This window comes from Pseudophryne corroboree, chromosome 7, assembly GCF_028390025.1.
Source record: "Pseudophryne corroboree isolate aPseCor3 chromosome 7, aPseCor3.hap2, whole genome shotgun sequence".
Classification (NCBI taxonomy): Eukaryota; Metazoa; Chordata; class Amphibia; order Anura; family Myobatrachidae; genus Pseudophryne; species Pseudophryne corroboree.
Window position 1 is genome coordinate 438,255,446 of NC_086450.1, and position 17,930 is coordinate 438,273,375.

At 49.9% G+C, this 17,930-nt stretch overlaps 1 protein-coding gene across 2 annotated transcripts in view; it reads left to right on the forward strand.

Annotated features, from left to right (window-relative positions):
• Window positions 1-17,930, forward strand: part of RAB26 (RAB26, member RAS oncogene family) — a 481,534-nt gene that overhangs the window by 393,804 nt on the left and 69,800 nt on the right. The window contains exon 6 of one of the 2 annotated variants that reach the window (XM_063934908.1): window positions 4,808-4,873. The exons of the other annotated variant lie outside the window; for it this stretch is intronic. Coding sequence (XP_063790978.1) covers window positions 4,808-4,873 — 66 coding nt within the window. The remainder of the gene's footprint in view (window positions 1-4,807; window positions 4,874-17,930) is intronic. 2 annotated transcript variants of the gene reach the window in all.

Sequence of the window (17,930 nt, forward strand, 5' to 3'; positions counted from 1 at the left end):
CACTTAAAGATCCAACAGATAGGAGGATGGAAAATATCCAAAAAAGTATATACACACATACAGGTGTTATACTACGACCAGCTATAGCGTCAGCCTGGATGTGCAGTGCTGGAGTAGTTTGGTCAGAGTCCCTGATTGAAAATATTGATACCCTGGATAGGGACAATGTTTTACTGTCTTTAGAGCAAATAAAGGATGCATTTCTTTATATGCGTGATGCACAGAGGGATATCTGCACACTGGCATCACGGGTAAGTGCTATGTCCATTTCGGCCAGAAGAAGTTTATGGACGCGACAGTGGTCAGGCGATGCGGACTCAAAACGGCATATGGAAGTTTTGCCGTATAAAGGGGAGGAGTTATTTGGAGTCGGTCTATCAGATTTGGTGGCCACGGCTACAGCCGGGAAATCCACCTTTTTACCTCAAGCTACTCCCCAACAGAAAAAGACACCGACTTTTCAACCGCAGTCCTTTCGTTCCTTTAAAAACAAGAGAGCAAAGGGATATTCATATCTGCCACGAGGCAGAGGAAGGGGGAAGAGACACCAACAGGCAGCTCCTTCCCAGGAACAGAAGCCCTCCCCCGCTTCTACAAAAGCCTCAGCATGACGCTGGGGCTTCTCAAGCGGACTCGGGGGCGGTGGGCGGTCGTCTCAAGCATTTCAGCGCGCAGTGGGCTCACTCGCAGGTAGATCCCTGGATCCTGCAGATAATATCTCAGGGGTACAGGTTGGAACTAGAGACAGATCCGCCTCGCCGTTTCCTGAAGTCTGCTTTACCAACGTCCCCCTCCGAAAGGGAGACGGTTTTGGAAGCCATTCACAAGCTGTACTCTCAGCAGGTGATAGTCAAGGTACCTCTTCTACAACAGGGAAAGGGGTATTATTCCACTCTATTTGTGGTACCGAAGCCGGACGGCTCGGTAAGACCTATTCTAAATCTGAAGTCCTTGAACCTGTACATAAAGAAGTTCAAGTTCAAAATGGAGTCACTCAGAGCAGTGATAGCGAACCTGGAAGAAGGGGACTTTATGGTGTCCTTGGACATCAAGGATGCGTACCTCCACGTTCCAATTTACCCCTCACACCAGGGGTACCTCAGGTTCGTTGTACAAAACTGTCACTATCAGTTTCAGACGCTGCCGTTCGGATTGTCCACGGCACCTCGGGTCTTTACAAAGGTAATGGCCGAGATGATGATTCTTCTTCGAAGAAAAGGCGTATTAATTATCCCATACTTGGACGATCTCCTAATAAGGGCAAGGTCCAGAGAACAGCTAGAGAGGGGATTAGCACTGTCTCAAGAAGTGCTAAAACAACACGGCTGGATTCTGAATATTCCAAAATCCCAGTTAATGCCGACAACTCGTCTGCTGTTCCTAGGGATGATTCTGGACACGGTTCAGAAAAAGGTTTTTCTCCCGGAGGAAAAAGCCAAGGAGTTGTCCGAGCTTGTCAGGAACCTCCTAAAACCAGGAAAGGTGTCTGTACATCAATGCACAAGAGTCCTGGGAAAAATGGTGGCTTCTTACGAAGCAATTCCATTCGGCAGATTCCATGCACGAATTTTCCAGAGGGATCTGTTAGACAAATGGTCAGGGTCACATCTTCAGATGCACCAGCGGATAACCCTGTCTCCAAGGACAAGGGTATCTCTTCTGTGGTGGTTGCAGAGTGCTCATCTATTGGAGGGCCGCAGATTCGGCATACAGGATTGGATCCTGGTGACCACGGACGCCAGCCTGAGAGGCTGGGGAGCAGTCACACAAGGAAGAAACTTCCAGGGAGTGTGGACGAGCCTGGAAACGTCTCTTCACATAAACATTCTGGAACTAAGAGCAATCTACAATGCTCTAAGCCAGGCAGAACCTCTGCTTCAAGGAAAACCGGTGTTGATCCAGTCGGACAACATCACGGCAGTCGCCCATGTGAACAGACAGGGCGGCACAAGAAGCAGGAGTGCAATGGCAGAAGCTGCAAGGATTCTTCGCTGGGCAGAGAATCATGTGATAGCACTGTCAGCAGTGTTCATCCCGGGAGTGGACAACTGGGAAGCAGACTTCCTCAGCAGACACGACCTTCACCCGGGAGAGTGGGGACTTCATCCGGAAGTCTTCCACATGCTGGTAACCCGTTGGGAAAGACCAATGGTGGACATGATGGCGTCTCGCCTCAACAAAAAACTGGACAGGTATTGCGCCAGGTCAAGAGATCCGCAGGCAATAGCTGTGGACGCGCTGGTAACGCCTTGGGTGTACCAGTCGGTGTATGTGTTTCCTCCTCTGCCTCTCATACCAAAAGTATTGAGAATTATACGGCAAAGAGGCGTAAGAACGATACTAGTGGTTCCGGATTGGCCAAGAAGGACTTGGTACCCGGAACTTCAAGAGATGATCACGGAAGATCCGTGGCCTCTACCTCTAAGGAGGGACTTGCTTCAGCAGGGTCCCTGTCTGTTTCAAGACTTACCGCGGCTGCGTTTGACGGCATGGCGGTTGAACGCCGGATCCTAAAGGAAAAAGGCATGCCGGAAGAAGTCATTCCTACTTTGATTAAAGCAAGGAAGGAAGTAACCGTGCAACACTATCACCGCATTTGGCGAAGATATGTTGCGTGGTGCGAGGATCGGAGTGCTCCGACGGAGGAATTTCAACTGGGTCGATTCCTACATTTCCTGCAATCAGGATTGTCTATGGGTCTCAAATTGGGATCTATTAAGGTTCAAATTTCGGCCCTGTCGATTTTCTTTCAAAAAGAATTGGCTTCAGTTCCTGAAGTCCAGACTTTTGTTAAGGGAGTGCTGCATATACAGCCTCCTGTGGTGCCTCCAGTGGCACCGTGGGATCTCAATGTGGTTTTGGAATTTCTAAAATCTCATTGGTTTGAACCACTAAAAAAGGTGGATTTAAAATATCTCACATGGAAAGTGACCATGTTACTAGCCCTGGCTTCGGCCAGGAGAGTGTCAGAACTGGCAGCTTTATCTTACAAAAGCCCATATCTGATTTTCCATTCGGACAGGGCAGAACTGCGGACTCGTCCGCATTTTCTCCCTAAGGTGGTGTCAGCATTTCATCTGAATCAGCCTATTGTAGTGCCTGCGGCTACAAGTGACTTGGAGGACTCCAAGTTACTGGACGTTGTCAGAGCATTAAAAATATATATTGCAAGGACAGCTGGAGTCAGAAAATCTGACTCGTTGTTTATATTGTATGCACCCAACAAGATGGGTGCTCCTGCGTCTAAGCAGACGATTGCTCGTTGGATCTGTAGCACAATCCAACTTGCACATTCTGTGGCAGGCCTGCCACAGCCTAAATCTGTAAAGGCCCACTCCACAAGGAAGGTGGGCTCATCTTGGGCGGCTGCCCGAGGGGTCTCGGCATTACAACTTTGCCGAGCAGCTACGTGGTCAGGGGAGAACACGTTTGTAAAATTTTACAAATTTGATACTCTGGCTAAGGAGGACCTGGAGTTCTCTCATTCGGTGCTGCAGAGTCATCCGCACTCTCCCGCCCGTTTGGGAGCTTTGGTATAATCCCCATGGTCCTTTCAGGAACCCCAGCATCCACTAGGACGATAGAGAAAATAAGAATTTACTTACCGATAATTCTATTTCTCGGAGTCCGTAGTGGATGCTGGGCGCCCATCCCAAGTGCGGATTATCTGCAATAATTGTACATAGTTATTGTTAACTAATTCGGGTTATTGTTAAGAAGCCATCTTTCAGAGGCTCCTCTGTTATCATACTGTTAACTGGTTTTGATCACAAGTTGTACGGTGTGATTGGTGTGGCTGGTATGAGTCTTACCCGGGATTCAAAATTCCTCCCTTATTGTGTACGCTCGTCCGGGCACAGTACCTAACTGGCTTGGAGGAGGGTCATAGGGGGAGGAGCCAGTGCACACCACCTGATCGGAAAGCTTTACTTTTGTGCCCTGTCTCCTGCGGAGCCGCTATTCCCCATGGTCCTTTCAGGAACCCCAGCATCCACTACGGACTCCGAGAAATAGAATTATCGGTAAGTAAATTCTTATTTTTTCCGGGTGTAGTATGGGTGACCGGCGGTCTCCTGACCGCCGGTCGCCTTACCAACGCCGGGATCCCGGCAGCATACCGACGCCGGGATCCCGGCGGGGAGGGGCGAGTGCAGCAAGCCCCTTGCGGGCTCGCTGCGCTCGCCACGCTGCGGGCTCGGTGGCGACCTGCGGTCGCCACGGGTTCTATTCCCACTCTATGGGTGTCGTGGACACCCACGAGTGGAAATAGTCCCTGTTGGTCGGCATGCCGACCATCGGGATAGTGACATGACTACCACCTGTTTTTTCCTACTAGAATTGGTCCTTTCTTGTTTTTAGATTTTATGATGACAACCTTCCAGTTTATTACACAAATTCTATTGATCAGGGTAAATAATTATATTGCATTCTTTGTTATATAAACTCGTTATATATAAGCCAGGCATGTCCAAACTGCGGCCCTCCTGCTGTTGAGAAACTACACATCCCAGCATGCCCTGACACAGCTTTAGCATTCACTGACAGCAAAACTGTGTTAAAGCATGCTGGGATATGTAGTTTCACAACAGCTGGAGGGCCGCAGTTTGGACATGCCTGATATAAGCTCTTGTAAAGCGCCCAAAGTGTCTTCACATTTTCCTTTATACTGCACTGGTGAACGGGTTCCACCTGAATACACCTAGGCTGCTATAATACAGATGTGCCATTGCATCTCCATTTAATATTGTTATACGTATGAGTTTATGTGGTGACAGTAATATTGATAATGGTAACCTTTCACCTTTAGGCCTGGCTGACGGAGATTCACGAGTATGCCCAGAAGGACGTGGTCATCATGCTGCTAGGGAACAAGGTGAGGACAGAGATTCTTACCCAGTCCTTTGTACAGATCACACTCATACTGGACTGTGATGTCATCAGGCAGCATATTGTGACAGAGGCACCTGGGTGCGAGGACTTGTACAGGGCACTGTATATGATTTCCTGGCACTGCTGTCCAGTATTAGGCTACGTGTCAATAGGACAGTGACAGATATCACTTAGTTGGTGGCTATGATAGGCAGACTTATGTGTAACAGTAGCTGTCTGTCTGGAGAGTGGCATGGGGGTACATCTCCATTACACCCTCCTGGGGCAGAAGTAACACTGCGTCACCGGACCCACAGCAAAATGTGGAGAAGGATTCCAGCCTCCTGTGCCCTCTCTTATCAGAACAAGAGGCTTCCACTGTGCTCTTATGGTCATGCACATGGTGATCAGGGGGTTTTCATTCAGCATGCATCGTAGTGGCACTTCACGCTGATGATGTCCACGCTCTGCCCCTCAGCTGTGGCCCCTGGGAGGGTGACCTGGCATTGCCAGCGTTCAACCCCCTCCAGATGGTGTTTCTCACTGCACCTACCTCTGTGCCTCTCTTGTGCCAGCCACCCTGCTGCAGCACAGCCCCTCTCGCCTCTCACTTCTGGAGTGAATGGCATAAAGGTGACATTGTGCATTGAGGTTTAATAAAAGCAAAGTACATCCAGTGTATGTGCAGCAGGTGTATTAGGATACAGGGTCTAATTCAGACCTGATCGCAGCAGCAAATTTGTTAGCTAATGGGCAAAACCGGGTGGTCTTCAGTTTGCCGGCTGTTGGGATCCCGGAGCACAGTATACCGGCGCCGGAATCCCGACACACGGCATACCGACACCTTTTCTCCCTCTTGGGGGTCCACTACCCCCCCTGGAGGGAGAATAGATAGTGCGGCGCGCCATGCCCGCAGCATGACGAGCGCAAGGGGTTCATTTGCGATCGCCCAGCTGTCGGTATGCCGGTGGTCGGGGATCTGGCGCCGGTATGTTGGCCGCCGGGAGCCCGGCCGTCGGCATACCATACTACACCCAGCAAAACCATGTGCACTGCAGGTGTGGCAGATATAACATTTGCAGAGAGAGTTATATTTGGGTGGGTTATTTTGTTTCTGTGCAGGGTAAATTCTGGCTGCTTTATTTTTACACTGCAATTTAGATTTCAGTTTGAACACACCCCACCCAAATCTAACTCTCTCTGCACGTGTTACATCTGCCCCACCTGCAGTGCACATGGTTTTGCCCATTAGCTAACAATTTTGCTGCTGCGATCAGGTCTGATTTAGGCCCATAGTCAGCACTGCTGCAGTGAATGGTCGCTACACCATTAGGTATATTGGGCCTAATTCAGTAAGTATTTCAGATTCTTTTTAGTAGACTCTGCAATCCTTGCAATAGCATGCGGGGGGCCGCCCATCGCAGGACAAGCCCTCCCAGTATGCTACCCACCGCCCACCCACTGCGATCACGCTCTGTGATCGCACCTTAACTAGAGCGTGGTCGCAGAAACTACTGAAGACACAAGAGCCCCATCATCATTCTGACTTTTTATGGTCAGTTCTGGTGCAGAGGACAATATATTCTCACAAGGTTTAATGCACGAGGGTCCACCTGTCCAGTATACTCCAGAGATTTGACTATAAAAAATTATTCGAATAATACAAAAAAGAGATTTTTATAATATCTTCCTTCTATTTTTCACATAATGTTTATAGTCAAAGCTGTGGAGTATACTGGAGTAAGGGGCTAATTCAGACCTGTTCACTCGCTAGGTTTTTTTTTCAGTCCTGCGTGCGCATAGTCACCGCCCATAGGGGAGTGTATTTTCGCTTTGCATGTGTGCGTTCGCATGTGTAGCAGAGCTGTACAAACTGATTTTGTGCAGTCTCTGCGCAGCCCAGGACTTACTCGGCCGCTGCGATCACATCAGCCTGTCCGGGACCGGAACTGACGTCAGACACCCGCCCTGCAAACGCTTGGACACGACTTGTGTTTTTCCAACCACTCCCAGAAAACGGTCAGTTGCCACCCACAAACGCCCTCTTCCTGTCAATCTCCTTGTCAACGCCCGTGCGAATGGATCCTTCGCACAAACCCAACGCTGAGCGGAGATCAGCTTTGTACCCGTGCGACGCGCCTGCGCATTGCGGTGCATATGCATGCGCAGTTTAGACCTGATTGCCCGCTGTACAAAAACGCAGCCTAGCGATCAGGTCTGAATTAGCCCCTATGACAGGTGAGGCAGAGACCGCACGTCACTGGTAATCCGCAGCACACCTGTTCTGGTGCATCTTGGATTATCATTTGCCATATAGTGACCTGGAACGTGTACTTTTCTTTGCCCCAGAGGCGAGCCACCAAATTGATTAAGGGGTTAGAGGCACTGGATTATGAGGAAAGGCTTACCAGGTCAGATATGTTCACACTCGAAAAAAGGCGGCTAAGAGGAGACATTATTAATATTTACAAGTATACAAAGGGACAATACAAGGATCTATCAGGAGATTTGTTTATTGAAAAATCTCTACACAGGACATATGGACACCGTCTGAGGTTAGAGAGAAAATTTCATACACAACGAAGGAAAGGGTTCTTCACAGTGAGGGCAGTAAGGATTTGGAATTCACTGCCTAAGAAGGTAGTAATGGTGGACTCAACTAACATGTTTTAAAATGGATTACATTTCTGACTGAATAAAATATATAAGGGTACAGCATTTAAAGTGTATTTAAAAAAAGCATGATTTATAGTGCTAGTTAGATTTAATAACTTCATAGGGGTCATTATAGTTAAAATGAGATTTATGGAATGGTTTCTAACTAGAATGGCTGCGGGAGATCCGCCAATAGTGCTTTAAAAGTTCATTGACGAACAGGGCGCTGTGGGCGGGTTGGGGGGGAAATCGGGTACGGCACGGGTATTGCACATATGTATGTGTATATTTTTTATTATTTTAATTTCTTTCTCTTCTTATGTTCGAAAGTACAAATATGGGTCAGTCGACTGAGTTGAATTTCAGACCCGTTAGACAGATGATCTTCAGAGGTCTTGTTACTTACAATTGTGATGCTGTTGATTGCTTATAACAGATATATCCCTTGATTAAGGACTCAACCGTACTTTTCTTGTTCTGTTTTCTTATAATACCCTTCTATCAAAGATTTGAAACATATTGAACATCTATGTATGTATAACATGTATTGCTTCAATAAAAATTTATGTTAAAAAAATAAAATGAGATTTATGGTAAGAACTTACCGTTGTTAAATCTCTTTCTGCGAGGTACACTGGGCTCCACAGGGAATAACATCGGGGTGTAGGGTAGGATCTTGATCTGAGGCACCAACAGGCTAAAAGCTTTGACTGTTCCCAGAATGCATAGCGCCACCTCCTCTATAACCCCGCCTCCGTGCAAAAAAGAGATGACAACCGTTAGTAGCCACATACACCACATTCTCACGACAGGAGAAGGTGTCAGCGGCTAATGCCATACAAACCCAAAGAAGCTAAGTGCGTCAGGGTGGGCGCCCTGTGGAGCCCAGTGTACCTCGCAGAAAGAAATTTAACAACGGTAAGTTCTTACCATAAATCTCGTTTTCTGCTGCGGGGTACAATGGGCTCCACAGGGAATAACATCGGGGATGTCCTAAAGCAGTTCCTCATGGGAGGAGACCCACTGTAGCGGGTACAAGAACCCGGCATCCAAAGGAAGCATCCTGGGAGGCGGATGTATCAAAGGCAAAGAACCTTATGAACATGTTCACTGGGGACCACGTAGCCGCCTTGCACAATTGTTCAAAGGTCGCACCACGGCAGGCCGCCCAAGAAGGTCCAACCGATCAAGTAGAATGGGCCTTGATGGTAGCAGGAGCTGGAAGGCCAGCCTGTACATAAGCATGTGCAATCACCATTCTAATCCATCTGGCCTGGGTCTGCTTGTGAGCAGGCCAGCCACGTTTGTGAAAACCAAACAGTACAAAGAGAGAATCAGACTTCCTGATAGGAGCTGTCCTCTTCACATAGATACGGAAAGCCTGTACCACATCCAAAGACCGCTCTTTGGAAGACAATTCAGGAGAGACAAATGCCGGAACCACAATCTCCTGATTAAGGTGGAAAGAAGACACCACCTTCGGTAGGTACCCGGGACGTGTTCTAAGAACTGCCTGGTCATGGTGAAAAATCAGATAGTGGAACCTACAAGACAAGGCACCCAAATACGACACCCGTCTAGCAGAGGCAATAGACAATAGAAACAATACCTTAAGGGAAAGCCACTTAAGGTCCGCAGATTCAAGAGGCTGAAACGGAGATTCCTGTAAAGCCTCCAGAACCACCGACAGATCTCAAGGGGCCACAGGCGGGATGTAAGGAGGTTGAATCCGTCACACACCCTGAGTGAAAGTATGAACATCAGGCAGAGTGGCAATTTTTCTCTGAAACCAAACCTACAAGGCAGAAATATGAACCTTGATGGAGGCCAGACGAAGGCCTAAGTCCAGGCCCTGTTGTAGAAAGGCCAAAAGTTTGGCCGTACTAAACTTGTAAGCGTCATGATTATTAGATGCGCACCAAGCAAAGTAAGAATTCCAGACCCTATGGTAAATCCGAGCAGAAGCCGGCTTACGGGCCTTCAACATAGTCTGAATGACCGCCTCAGAAAAACCCTTGGCCCTTAGTACGGAAGCTTCAAGAGCCACGCCGTCAAAGCCAGACGGGCCAAATCCTGGTAAACACAAGGGCCCTGAACGAGGAGGTCTGGTCGTTGTGGAAGCAGAAGAGGACGCTCCAACGAGAGACCCTGCAGTTCTGAGATCCAATGCTGTCTGGGCCACGCTGGAGCGATCAGAAGTAGGATTCCTCCTTCTTGCTTGAACTTCCTTATTACTCTGGGCAGGAGTGACACCGGAGGGAACACGTAGGGCAGCCAAAATTCGATGGAATTGCCTGAGCGTCCACGGACGCTGCTTGAGGATCCCTTGTCCTTGCTCCGAAGACCGGAACCTTGTGATTGTGTCGAGAAGCCATCAGGTCCACATCTGGGAGGCCCCATTTGTCCACTAGGAGTTGAAATACTTCTGATTGGAGACTCCACTCTCCGGCCTGTACGTCCTGACGATTGAGGAAATCCGCTTCCCAGTTTAGGACTCCCGGGATGAACACTGCTGATATGGCTGGCAGATGGCGCTCTGCCCACTGAAGAATTCTGGATACTTCCCTCATTGCCATGCGGCTTTGAGTGCCGCCTTGATGATTTATGTGCACCACCGTGGTGGTGTCCGAATGTACTTGAACAGGTCTGTACTGTATTAAATGCTGGGCCAAGTTCAGAGCATTGAACACCGCCCGCAGTTCCAGAATGTTGCTCGGGAGGAGAGACTCCTCCTTGGTCCACCGACCCTGAAGGGAGTGTTGCTCCAACACCGCGCCCCAACCTCTCAGACTGGCATCCGTTGTCAGAAGGACCTAGTTGTAGATCCAGAAGGGACGACCCCTGCTCAATCGTTGGTCCTGAAGCCACCAGCTCAGCGACAGACGGACCTCCGGAGACAAGGAGATCACGTGAGACCTGATCCCGTGAGGCAGGCCATCCCACTTGGCAAGAATCAATTTCTGTATAGGGCTGGAATGGAATTGAGCGTACTCCACCATGTCGAAAGCCGACACCATGAGACCTAGCACTTGCATCGCTGAATGTATCGACACTTGCGGACGAGATAGGAAGCATCGAATCCTGTCCTGAAGTTTCAGGACCTTCTCCTGAGACAAGAACAACCGCTGGTTGTGAGTGTCTAACAACGCCCCCAGGTGCACCATGTTCTGCACAGGGACCAGGGATGATTTCTTCCAGTTGACGAGCCACCCATGGGCTTGCAGAAACTGGAGCGTCAGATCCAGATTGCGTAGGAGAATTTCTGGGGAATTTGCCAGGATCAACATGTCGTCCAGATACGGGAGGATCCTGAGCCCTTGACGGCGGAGTACAGCCGTCATTACCGCCATGACCTTGGTGAAGACTCGCGGGGTCGTGGTCAAGCCAAAAGGTAACGACCGAAATTGGTAATGGAGGTTGCCATCAGCAAAGATATTGCTGATGCGACATTGCAATAGGAATATGCAGGTAAGCATCCTGTATGTCCAGGGAGACCATATAATCCCCGGGTTCAAAAGCCAGAACAATATAGCGAAGGGTTTCCATATGAAACTTGGAGACTCACGTATTTGTTCAAGGACTTGAGGTTGAGAATGGGCCGAGAGGACCCATTCGGTTTCGGGACTAGGAATAGCGGTGAATAGTACCCCTTGCCTCTCTGAGCTAGAGGCACCTGTACTACGACTCCTGTTTCAAGGAGGGACTGTACCACTGAATGAAGAGTCTTTGCCTTCACCTGATCCGAAGGGACGTCTGTCAGGCAAAATCGATGAGGGGGACAATTCTTGAAGGATACGGCGTAACCTCGAGTGACGACTTCCCGTACCCAGGCATCGGAAGTGGTCTTCAACCATTCCTGGGTAAACCCTAGAAGTCGGCCCCCTACCCTGGGATCCCCCAGACGGAGGCCCGCCCCGTCATGCAGCAGTCTTGTCCGTTTTATAAGCAGGCTGACGGGCAGACCACGCCCGTTTAGGTTTGGGCTTAGTGGTTTTGGAAATGCGAGCCTGTTTCGGGTACGCCTGACCTTTTGCTTTCCCTGAAGGACGAAAGGAGCGAAAAGAAGTACTCTTAGCCTTCGGCACCGAAGGAGCAGTACTAGGTAGACATGCTGTTTTAGCAGAAGCGAAGTCAGCCACTATCTTGTTTGAGGTCCTCTCCAAAAAGAATGTCTCCCTTAAAAGGAAGAACCTCCGGGGTTTTCTTTGAGTCCAGATCCACAGACCAGGACCATAACCAGAGAATCCGGCGAGCCAAAATGGACGTAGTAGAAGCCTTGGCCGCCAGAATACCGGCATCAGAAGCCGCCTCCTTAATTTAATGAGATGCTGTGACAATATATGAGAGACATTGTCTAGCATTATCAGAAAAGTTGGATGGCAGCTCCGCTTCCACCTCCTGAGCCCACACTTCAATAGCCTCTGCAGCCCATATCGCTGCAATAGTGGGCCAATGCACAGCACCTGCTAGGGTGTAAATCGCTTTTAAACAGCCCTCCACGCGCTTATCCGTCAGTTCTTTCAGAGAAGTGATGGTAGTTACAGGCAGAGCCGAGGACACCACCAGCCGCGCCACTTGCGAATCTACTGGCGGGGGTGTTTCCCAATTTCTACATAGCTCCGCAGCGAGGGGATAGCGAGCCAGCATCTTCTTGTGAGGTGTGAATTTCTTTCCTGGATGTTCCCAGGATTCCTGATGTATTTCAACTAAGTGGTCAGAGTGAGGTAAAACTTGTTTAATAACCTTCTGACATTTAAATCTGTCCGGTTTCTTGGAGGTAGCATCAGGCTCTAGGTCATCAGTAATTTGAAGACTTAGCCTGATAGCCTCCAATAAGTCAGGAACATCCACCTGAAAGACCGATTCCCCATCAGAATTATCTGGATCAGTGTCTGTGGGGTCAGTATATACGCCTTCTTCATCAGACGAGGTGTCTTTGACGTGGGTGGATTGTGAGGAAGTAATGGCCCGCTTAGAGGACCACTTGGTCTTAGGGGGGCGAGGGTTAGACGTCTGTTTAGTCAGTGAGTGGTTCAATTGCTGTAACTGAGCGGACAGTTGATCTGCCCAAGGCGGTTTAACCGCAGGGACCATAAGCTGTTGTACCGGAACAGGAGGTCCCATAGGGGGCGCAAGTCTAGTCACCAGCGTACTTAATAACGTGGTGAAAGTAGCCCAAGGTTGGTCATTATGAACTCCCGTTGCTACAGTTCCACTGGGAGGGGGAGGGGGGGGGGTAGAGAACCCCCAGAACCTGGACCCTCTGCTGCTATGTTTTCCTCTAATATTTCTGCAGCGTCACTACCACACAATGTGGGATTAGCCCCAGCTCCGTCGCCCCTTGTAGCTGACATGTTTGAAAGCTCAATGCAGGGCAGCCCAATACAATATCAGCAGACTAATACCTTAACAAGAATCCCCTGTGCAGTATATGAGCACAAACAGAGAATTCAAGAGGTATATGGTGACTGAAAATCACAGAGAAAAAACGAGATTTATGGTAAGAACTTACCGTTGTTAAATCTCTTTCTGCGAGGTACACTGGGCTCCACAAGGCTAGACATTGGGGTGTAGAGTAGGATCTTGATCCGAAGCACCAACAGGCTCAAAAGCTTTGACCTTCTTCCCAAGATGCATAGCGCTGCCTCCTATATCACCTCGCCTCCGTGCACAGGAGCTCAGTTTTGTTAACCAGCCCAATGCAGTAGCAAGTAAAAGACGACAACTGCAAGTTGCCACAAACACCACACTCTCCCGACAGGAGAAAGTGGCAGCGGCTATAGCCACACCAACCCAAAGAAGCGAAGTGCGTCAGGGTGGGCGCCTTGTGGAGCCCAGTGTACCTCGCAGAAAGAGATTTAACAACGGTAAGTTCTTACCATAAATCTCGTTTTCTGCTGCGGCGTACACTGGGCTCCACAAGGATAGACATTGGGGATGTCCTAAAGCAGTTCCTTATGGGAGGGGACGCACTGTAGCGGGCACAAGAACCCGACGTCCAAAGGAAGCATCCTGGGAAGCGGCAGTATCGAAGGCATAGAACCTTATGAACGTGTTCACTGAGGACCACGTAGCCGCCTTGCACAATTGTTCAAGGGTCGCACCACGGCGGGCCGCCCAAGAAGGTCCAACGGACCGAGTAGAATGGGCCGTAATGTGAGCAGGAGCTGACAGACCAGCCTTCACATAAGCATGTGCAATCACCATTCCAATCCATCTGGCCAAAGTCTGCTTGTGAGCAGGCCAGCCAAGTTTGTGAAAACCAAACAGTACAAAGAGAGAATCAGACTTCCTGATAGGAGCTGTCCTCTTCACATAGATACGGAAAGCCCGTACCACATCCAAAGACCGCTCTTTGGGAGATAAAGCAGGAGAAACAAGTGCCGGAACCACAATCTCCTGATTAAGGTGGAACGAAGAAACCACCTTAGGTAAATAACCGGGACGAGTCCTAAGAACCGCCCAGTCACGGTGAAATATCAGATATGGGGAACTACAAGACAAGGCACCCAAATCCGACACTCTTCTAGCTGAGGCAATAGCCAACAGAAACACCACCTTAAGGGAAAGCCACTTAAGAACAGCTGAACCAAGAGGTTCAAACAGAGACTCTTGTAACTCCTCCAAAACCACCGGCAAGTCCCAAGGAGCCACAGGCGGGACATAGGGAGGTTGGATACGCAGCACACCCTGAGTAAAGGTATGCACATCAGGTAAGGTCGCAATTTTTCTCTGAAACCACACCAACAAGGCAGAAATGTGAACCTTGAGGGAGGCCAAACGCAGGCCTAAGTCCAGGCCCTGCTGAAGAAAAGCCAACAACTTGGCTGTACTAAACTTGGAAGCGTCATAATTGTTAGATGCGCACCAAACTAAGTAAGAATGCCAGACCCTATGGTAAATCTGAGCAGCAGCCGGTTTCCGGGCCCGCAACATAGTTTGAATGACCGCCTCAGAAAACCCTTTAGCCCTCAAGACGGAAGCTTCAAGAGCCACGCCGTCAAAGACAGCCGGGCCATGTCCTGGTAAGACACAGGGGCCCTGAACGAGGAGGTCTGGGCGTTGTGGAAGTAGAATTGGACACTCTGACGAGAGGCCCTGCAGGTCTGAGAACCAGTGCCGTCTGGGCCACGCTGGAGCTATGAGAAGCAGGATTCCTCTTTCCTGCTTGAACTTCCGAATTACCCTGGGCAGGAGGGACACCAGAGGGAACACATACGGCAGCCGAAACCTCCACAGCACCGCCAGCGCATCCACGAATGCTGCTTGAGGATCCCTTGTCCTTGCTCCGAAGACCGGAACCTTGTGGTTGTGTCGAGACGCCATCAGATCCACGTCTGGAAGGCCCCACCTTTCCACTAGGAGTTGGAACACTTCTGGATGGAGGCCCCATTCTCCGCTGTGTACGTCCTGACGACTGAGAAAATCCGCTACCCAATTCAGGACTCCCGTACCCAATTCAGGACTCCCGGAATGAATATCGCCGATATGGCCGGTAGATGGTGTTCCGCCCATTGAAGAATCCGTGAGACTTCCTTCATTGCCAAGCGGCTTCGAGTGCCACCTTGATGATTTATGTAAGCCACTGTGGTGGCGTTGTCCGACTGTACTTGAACAGGACGGTTCTGAATTAAATGCTGGGCCATGTTCAATGAGTTGAAGACCGCCCGCAATTCTAGAATGTTGATCGGGAGGAGAGACTCCTCCTTGGTCCACCGACCCTGAAGGGAGTGTTGCTCCAGCACCGCGCCCCAACCCCTTAGACTGGCATCTGTCGTCAACAGGACCCAGTCGGGTATCCAGAAGGGACGGCCCCTGCACAATCGTTGGTCCTGGAGCCACCAGTACAGCGACAGACGGACCTCCGGAGTCAATGAGATCATGTGAGACCTGATCCGGTGAGGCAGGCCGTCCCACTTGGCCAGAATCAGCCTCTGGAGGGGGCGAGAATGGAATTGAGCATACTCCACCATGTCGAATGCTGACACCATGAGGCCCAGCACCTGCATCGCTGAATGTATCGACACCTGCGGACGAGAGAGGAATCAACGAATCCTGTCCTGAAGCTTCAGGACTTTCTCCCGAGACAAGAACAACCGCTGGTTGTGTGTGTCCAATAGCGCTCCCAGGTGCACCATGCTCTGAGCAGGGACCAGGGAGGATTTCTTCCAGTTGATGAACCACCCGTGGGCTTGCAGAAACCGGACAGTCAGATCTAGGTGACGCAGGAGAATTTCTGGGGAATTTGCCAGGATCAACAAGTCGTCCAGATACGGTAGGATCCTGACCACTTGACGGCGGAGTACCACCGTCATCACCGCCATAACTTTGGTGAAGACTCGCGGAGCCGTGGTTAAACAAAAAGGTAACGCCCGAAACTGGTAATGGAGGTTGCCAATCGCAAACCTCAGGTATTGCTGATGCGACACTGCTATAGGAATATGCAGGTAAGCATCCTGTATATCCAGGGAGACCATATAATCCCCAGGTTCCAAGGCCAGAACGATAGAGCGAAGGGTTTCCATACGGAACTTGGAGACTTTCACAAACTTGTTCAATGCCTTGAGGTTGAGAATGGGCCGGGAGGACCCATTCGGTTTCAGTACTAGAAATAGCGGAGAATAGAACCCCTGGCCTCTCTGAGCAAGAGGCATCTGTACTACCACTCCTGTATCCAGGAGGGTCTGTACCACCGAATGTAGAGTTTTTGCCTTTGTCTGGTCCAAAGGGACGTCTGTCAGGCAAAATCGATGAGGGGGGCGGTTTTTGAAGACTATGGCGTAACCTCGAGTGACGACTTCCCGTACCCAGGCATCTGAAGTGGACTTCAACCTTTCCCGGGTATACCCTAGAAGCTGGCCTCCCACCCTGGGATCCCCCAGGGGGAGGCCCGCCCCGTCATGCGGCAGACTTATCGGTCTTGGAAGCTGGCTGACCGGCAGCCCAGGCTCTTTTGGGCTTTGGCTTACCAGGTTTGGAAGTGCGGGCCTGCTTATGGTACGCCTGACCTTTTGCTTTACCTGAAGGACGAAAGGGGCGAAAGGAAGTACCTTTTGCCTTCGGCACAGAAGGAGCGGTACTTGGCAGACAGGCAGTTTTGGCAGTAGCCAAATCAGCCACTTTCTTATTTAAGTCCTCCCCAAACAGAATATCTCCTTTGAAAGGGAGTACCTCCAGGGTTTTTCTAGAATCCAGATCCACGGACCAGGATCTCAGCCACAATATCCGGCGAGCCAGGACTGACGTAGTAGAGGCCTTGGCTGCTAGAATACCGGCATCAGAAGCCGCCTCTTTAATATAGTGAGAAGCTGTGACAATATATGACAAGCATTGTCTAGCATGGTCAGAGGAGATTTCAGCTTCCAACTCTAGGGCCCACACTTCAATAGCTTCTGCAGCCCATGTCGCTGCAATAGTGGGCCTTTGTGCAGCACCCGTGAGGGTGTTAATTCGCTTTCAGACAACCCTCCACGCGTTTATCCGTAGGCTCTTTCAGAGACGTGACGGTAGTGACAGAGCTGAGGAAACCACCATCCTTGCCACATGCGAGTCCACTGGAGGAGGCGTTTTCCAATTTTTTGACCGCTCTGGCGCGAGGGGATAGCGAGCAAGCAGCTTCTTGTGAGGCACGAACTTCTTACCTGGATTTTTCCCCAGGATTCCTGACGTATATCAACCAGGTGATCAGAGTGAGGTAAAACTTGTTTAACCACCTTCTGATGCTTGAATCTATCTGGTTTCTTAGGAGGAACGGATGGCTTGGGATCATCCGTAATAGCCTCCAATAGATCAGGAACATCCACTTGTGAACTACTATCCCCATCAGTATTATCATGTCAGAATCTGTGGGGTCAGTGTAAACACCATCCTCATCAGACTAGGTGTCAGTGACAGCAGTGGATTGTGAGGAAGTAATGGCCCGCTTGGAGGACTCCTTGGTCTTAAGCGGGCGAGGATTAGACTTTTTAGTAGTCAGGGACTGGTTCTTAACTGAGTGTCTGCCGAGGGGACCATATACGGTTGGACCGGCATAGGAGGTCTCATAGTTTAGTAACTAGCGTATTCAGTAGCGTAGAGACGGTAGCCCACGACGGGTCATTCTGGACCCCCGTTGTATATAGTCCCACTTGGGGGCAAGGAACCCCCAGAACCAGAGCCCTCAGCTGCTGTAATTTCCTCAAAAGTATCTGTGGCCTCAGCACCACTACCAGTGTGTTCAGCCCCAGAACCGTTACCCTCATAAGCAGACATGTTATAACTTGCAGTATAAGGTAACATAGTACAAATTGTCAGCAGCACAATACCTGACCCAAACCCCTGCACAGTGTTGTCAGCACAAACAGGGATTCAGGAGAGATATGGTGACTAAAATCACAGAGAAAAATACAATTACAGTATATCTTGTG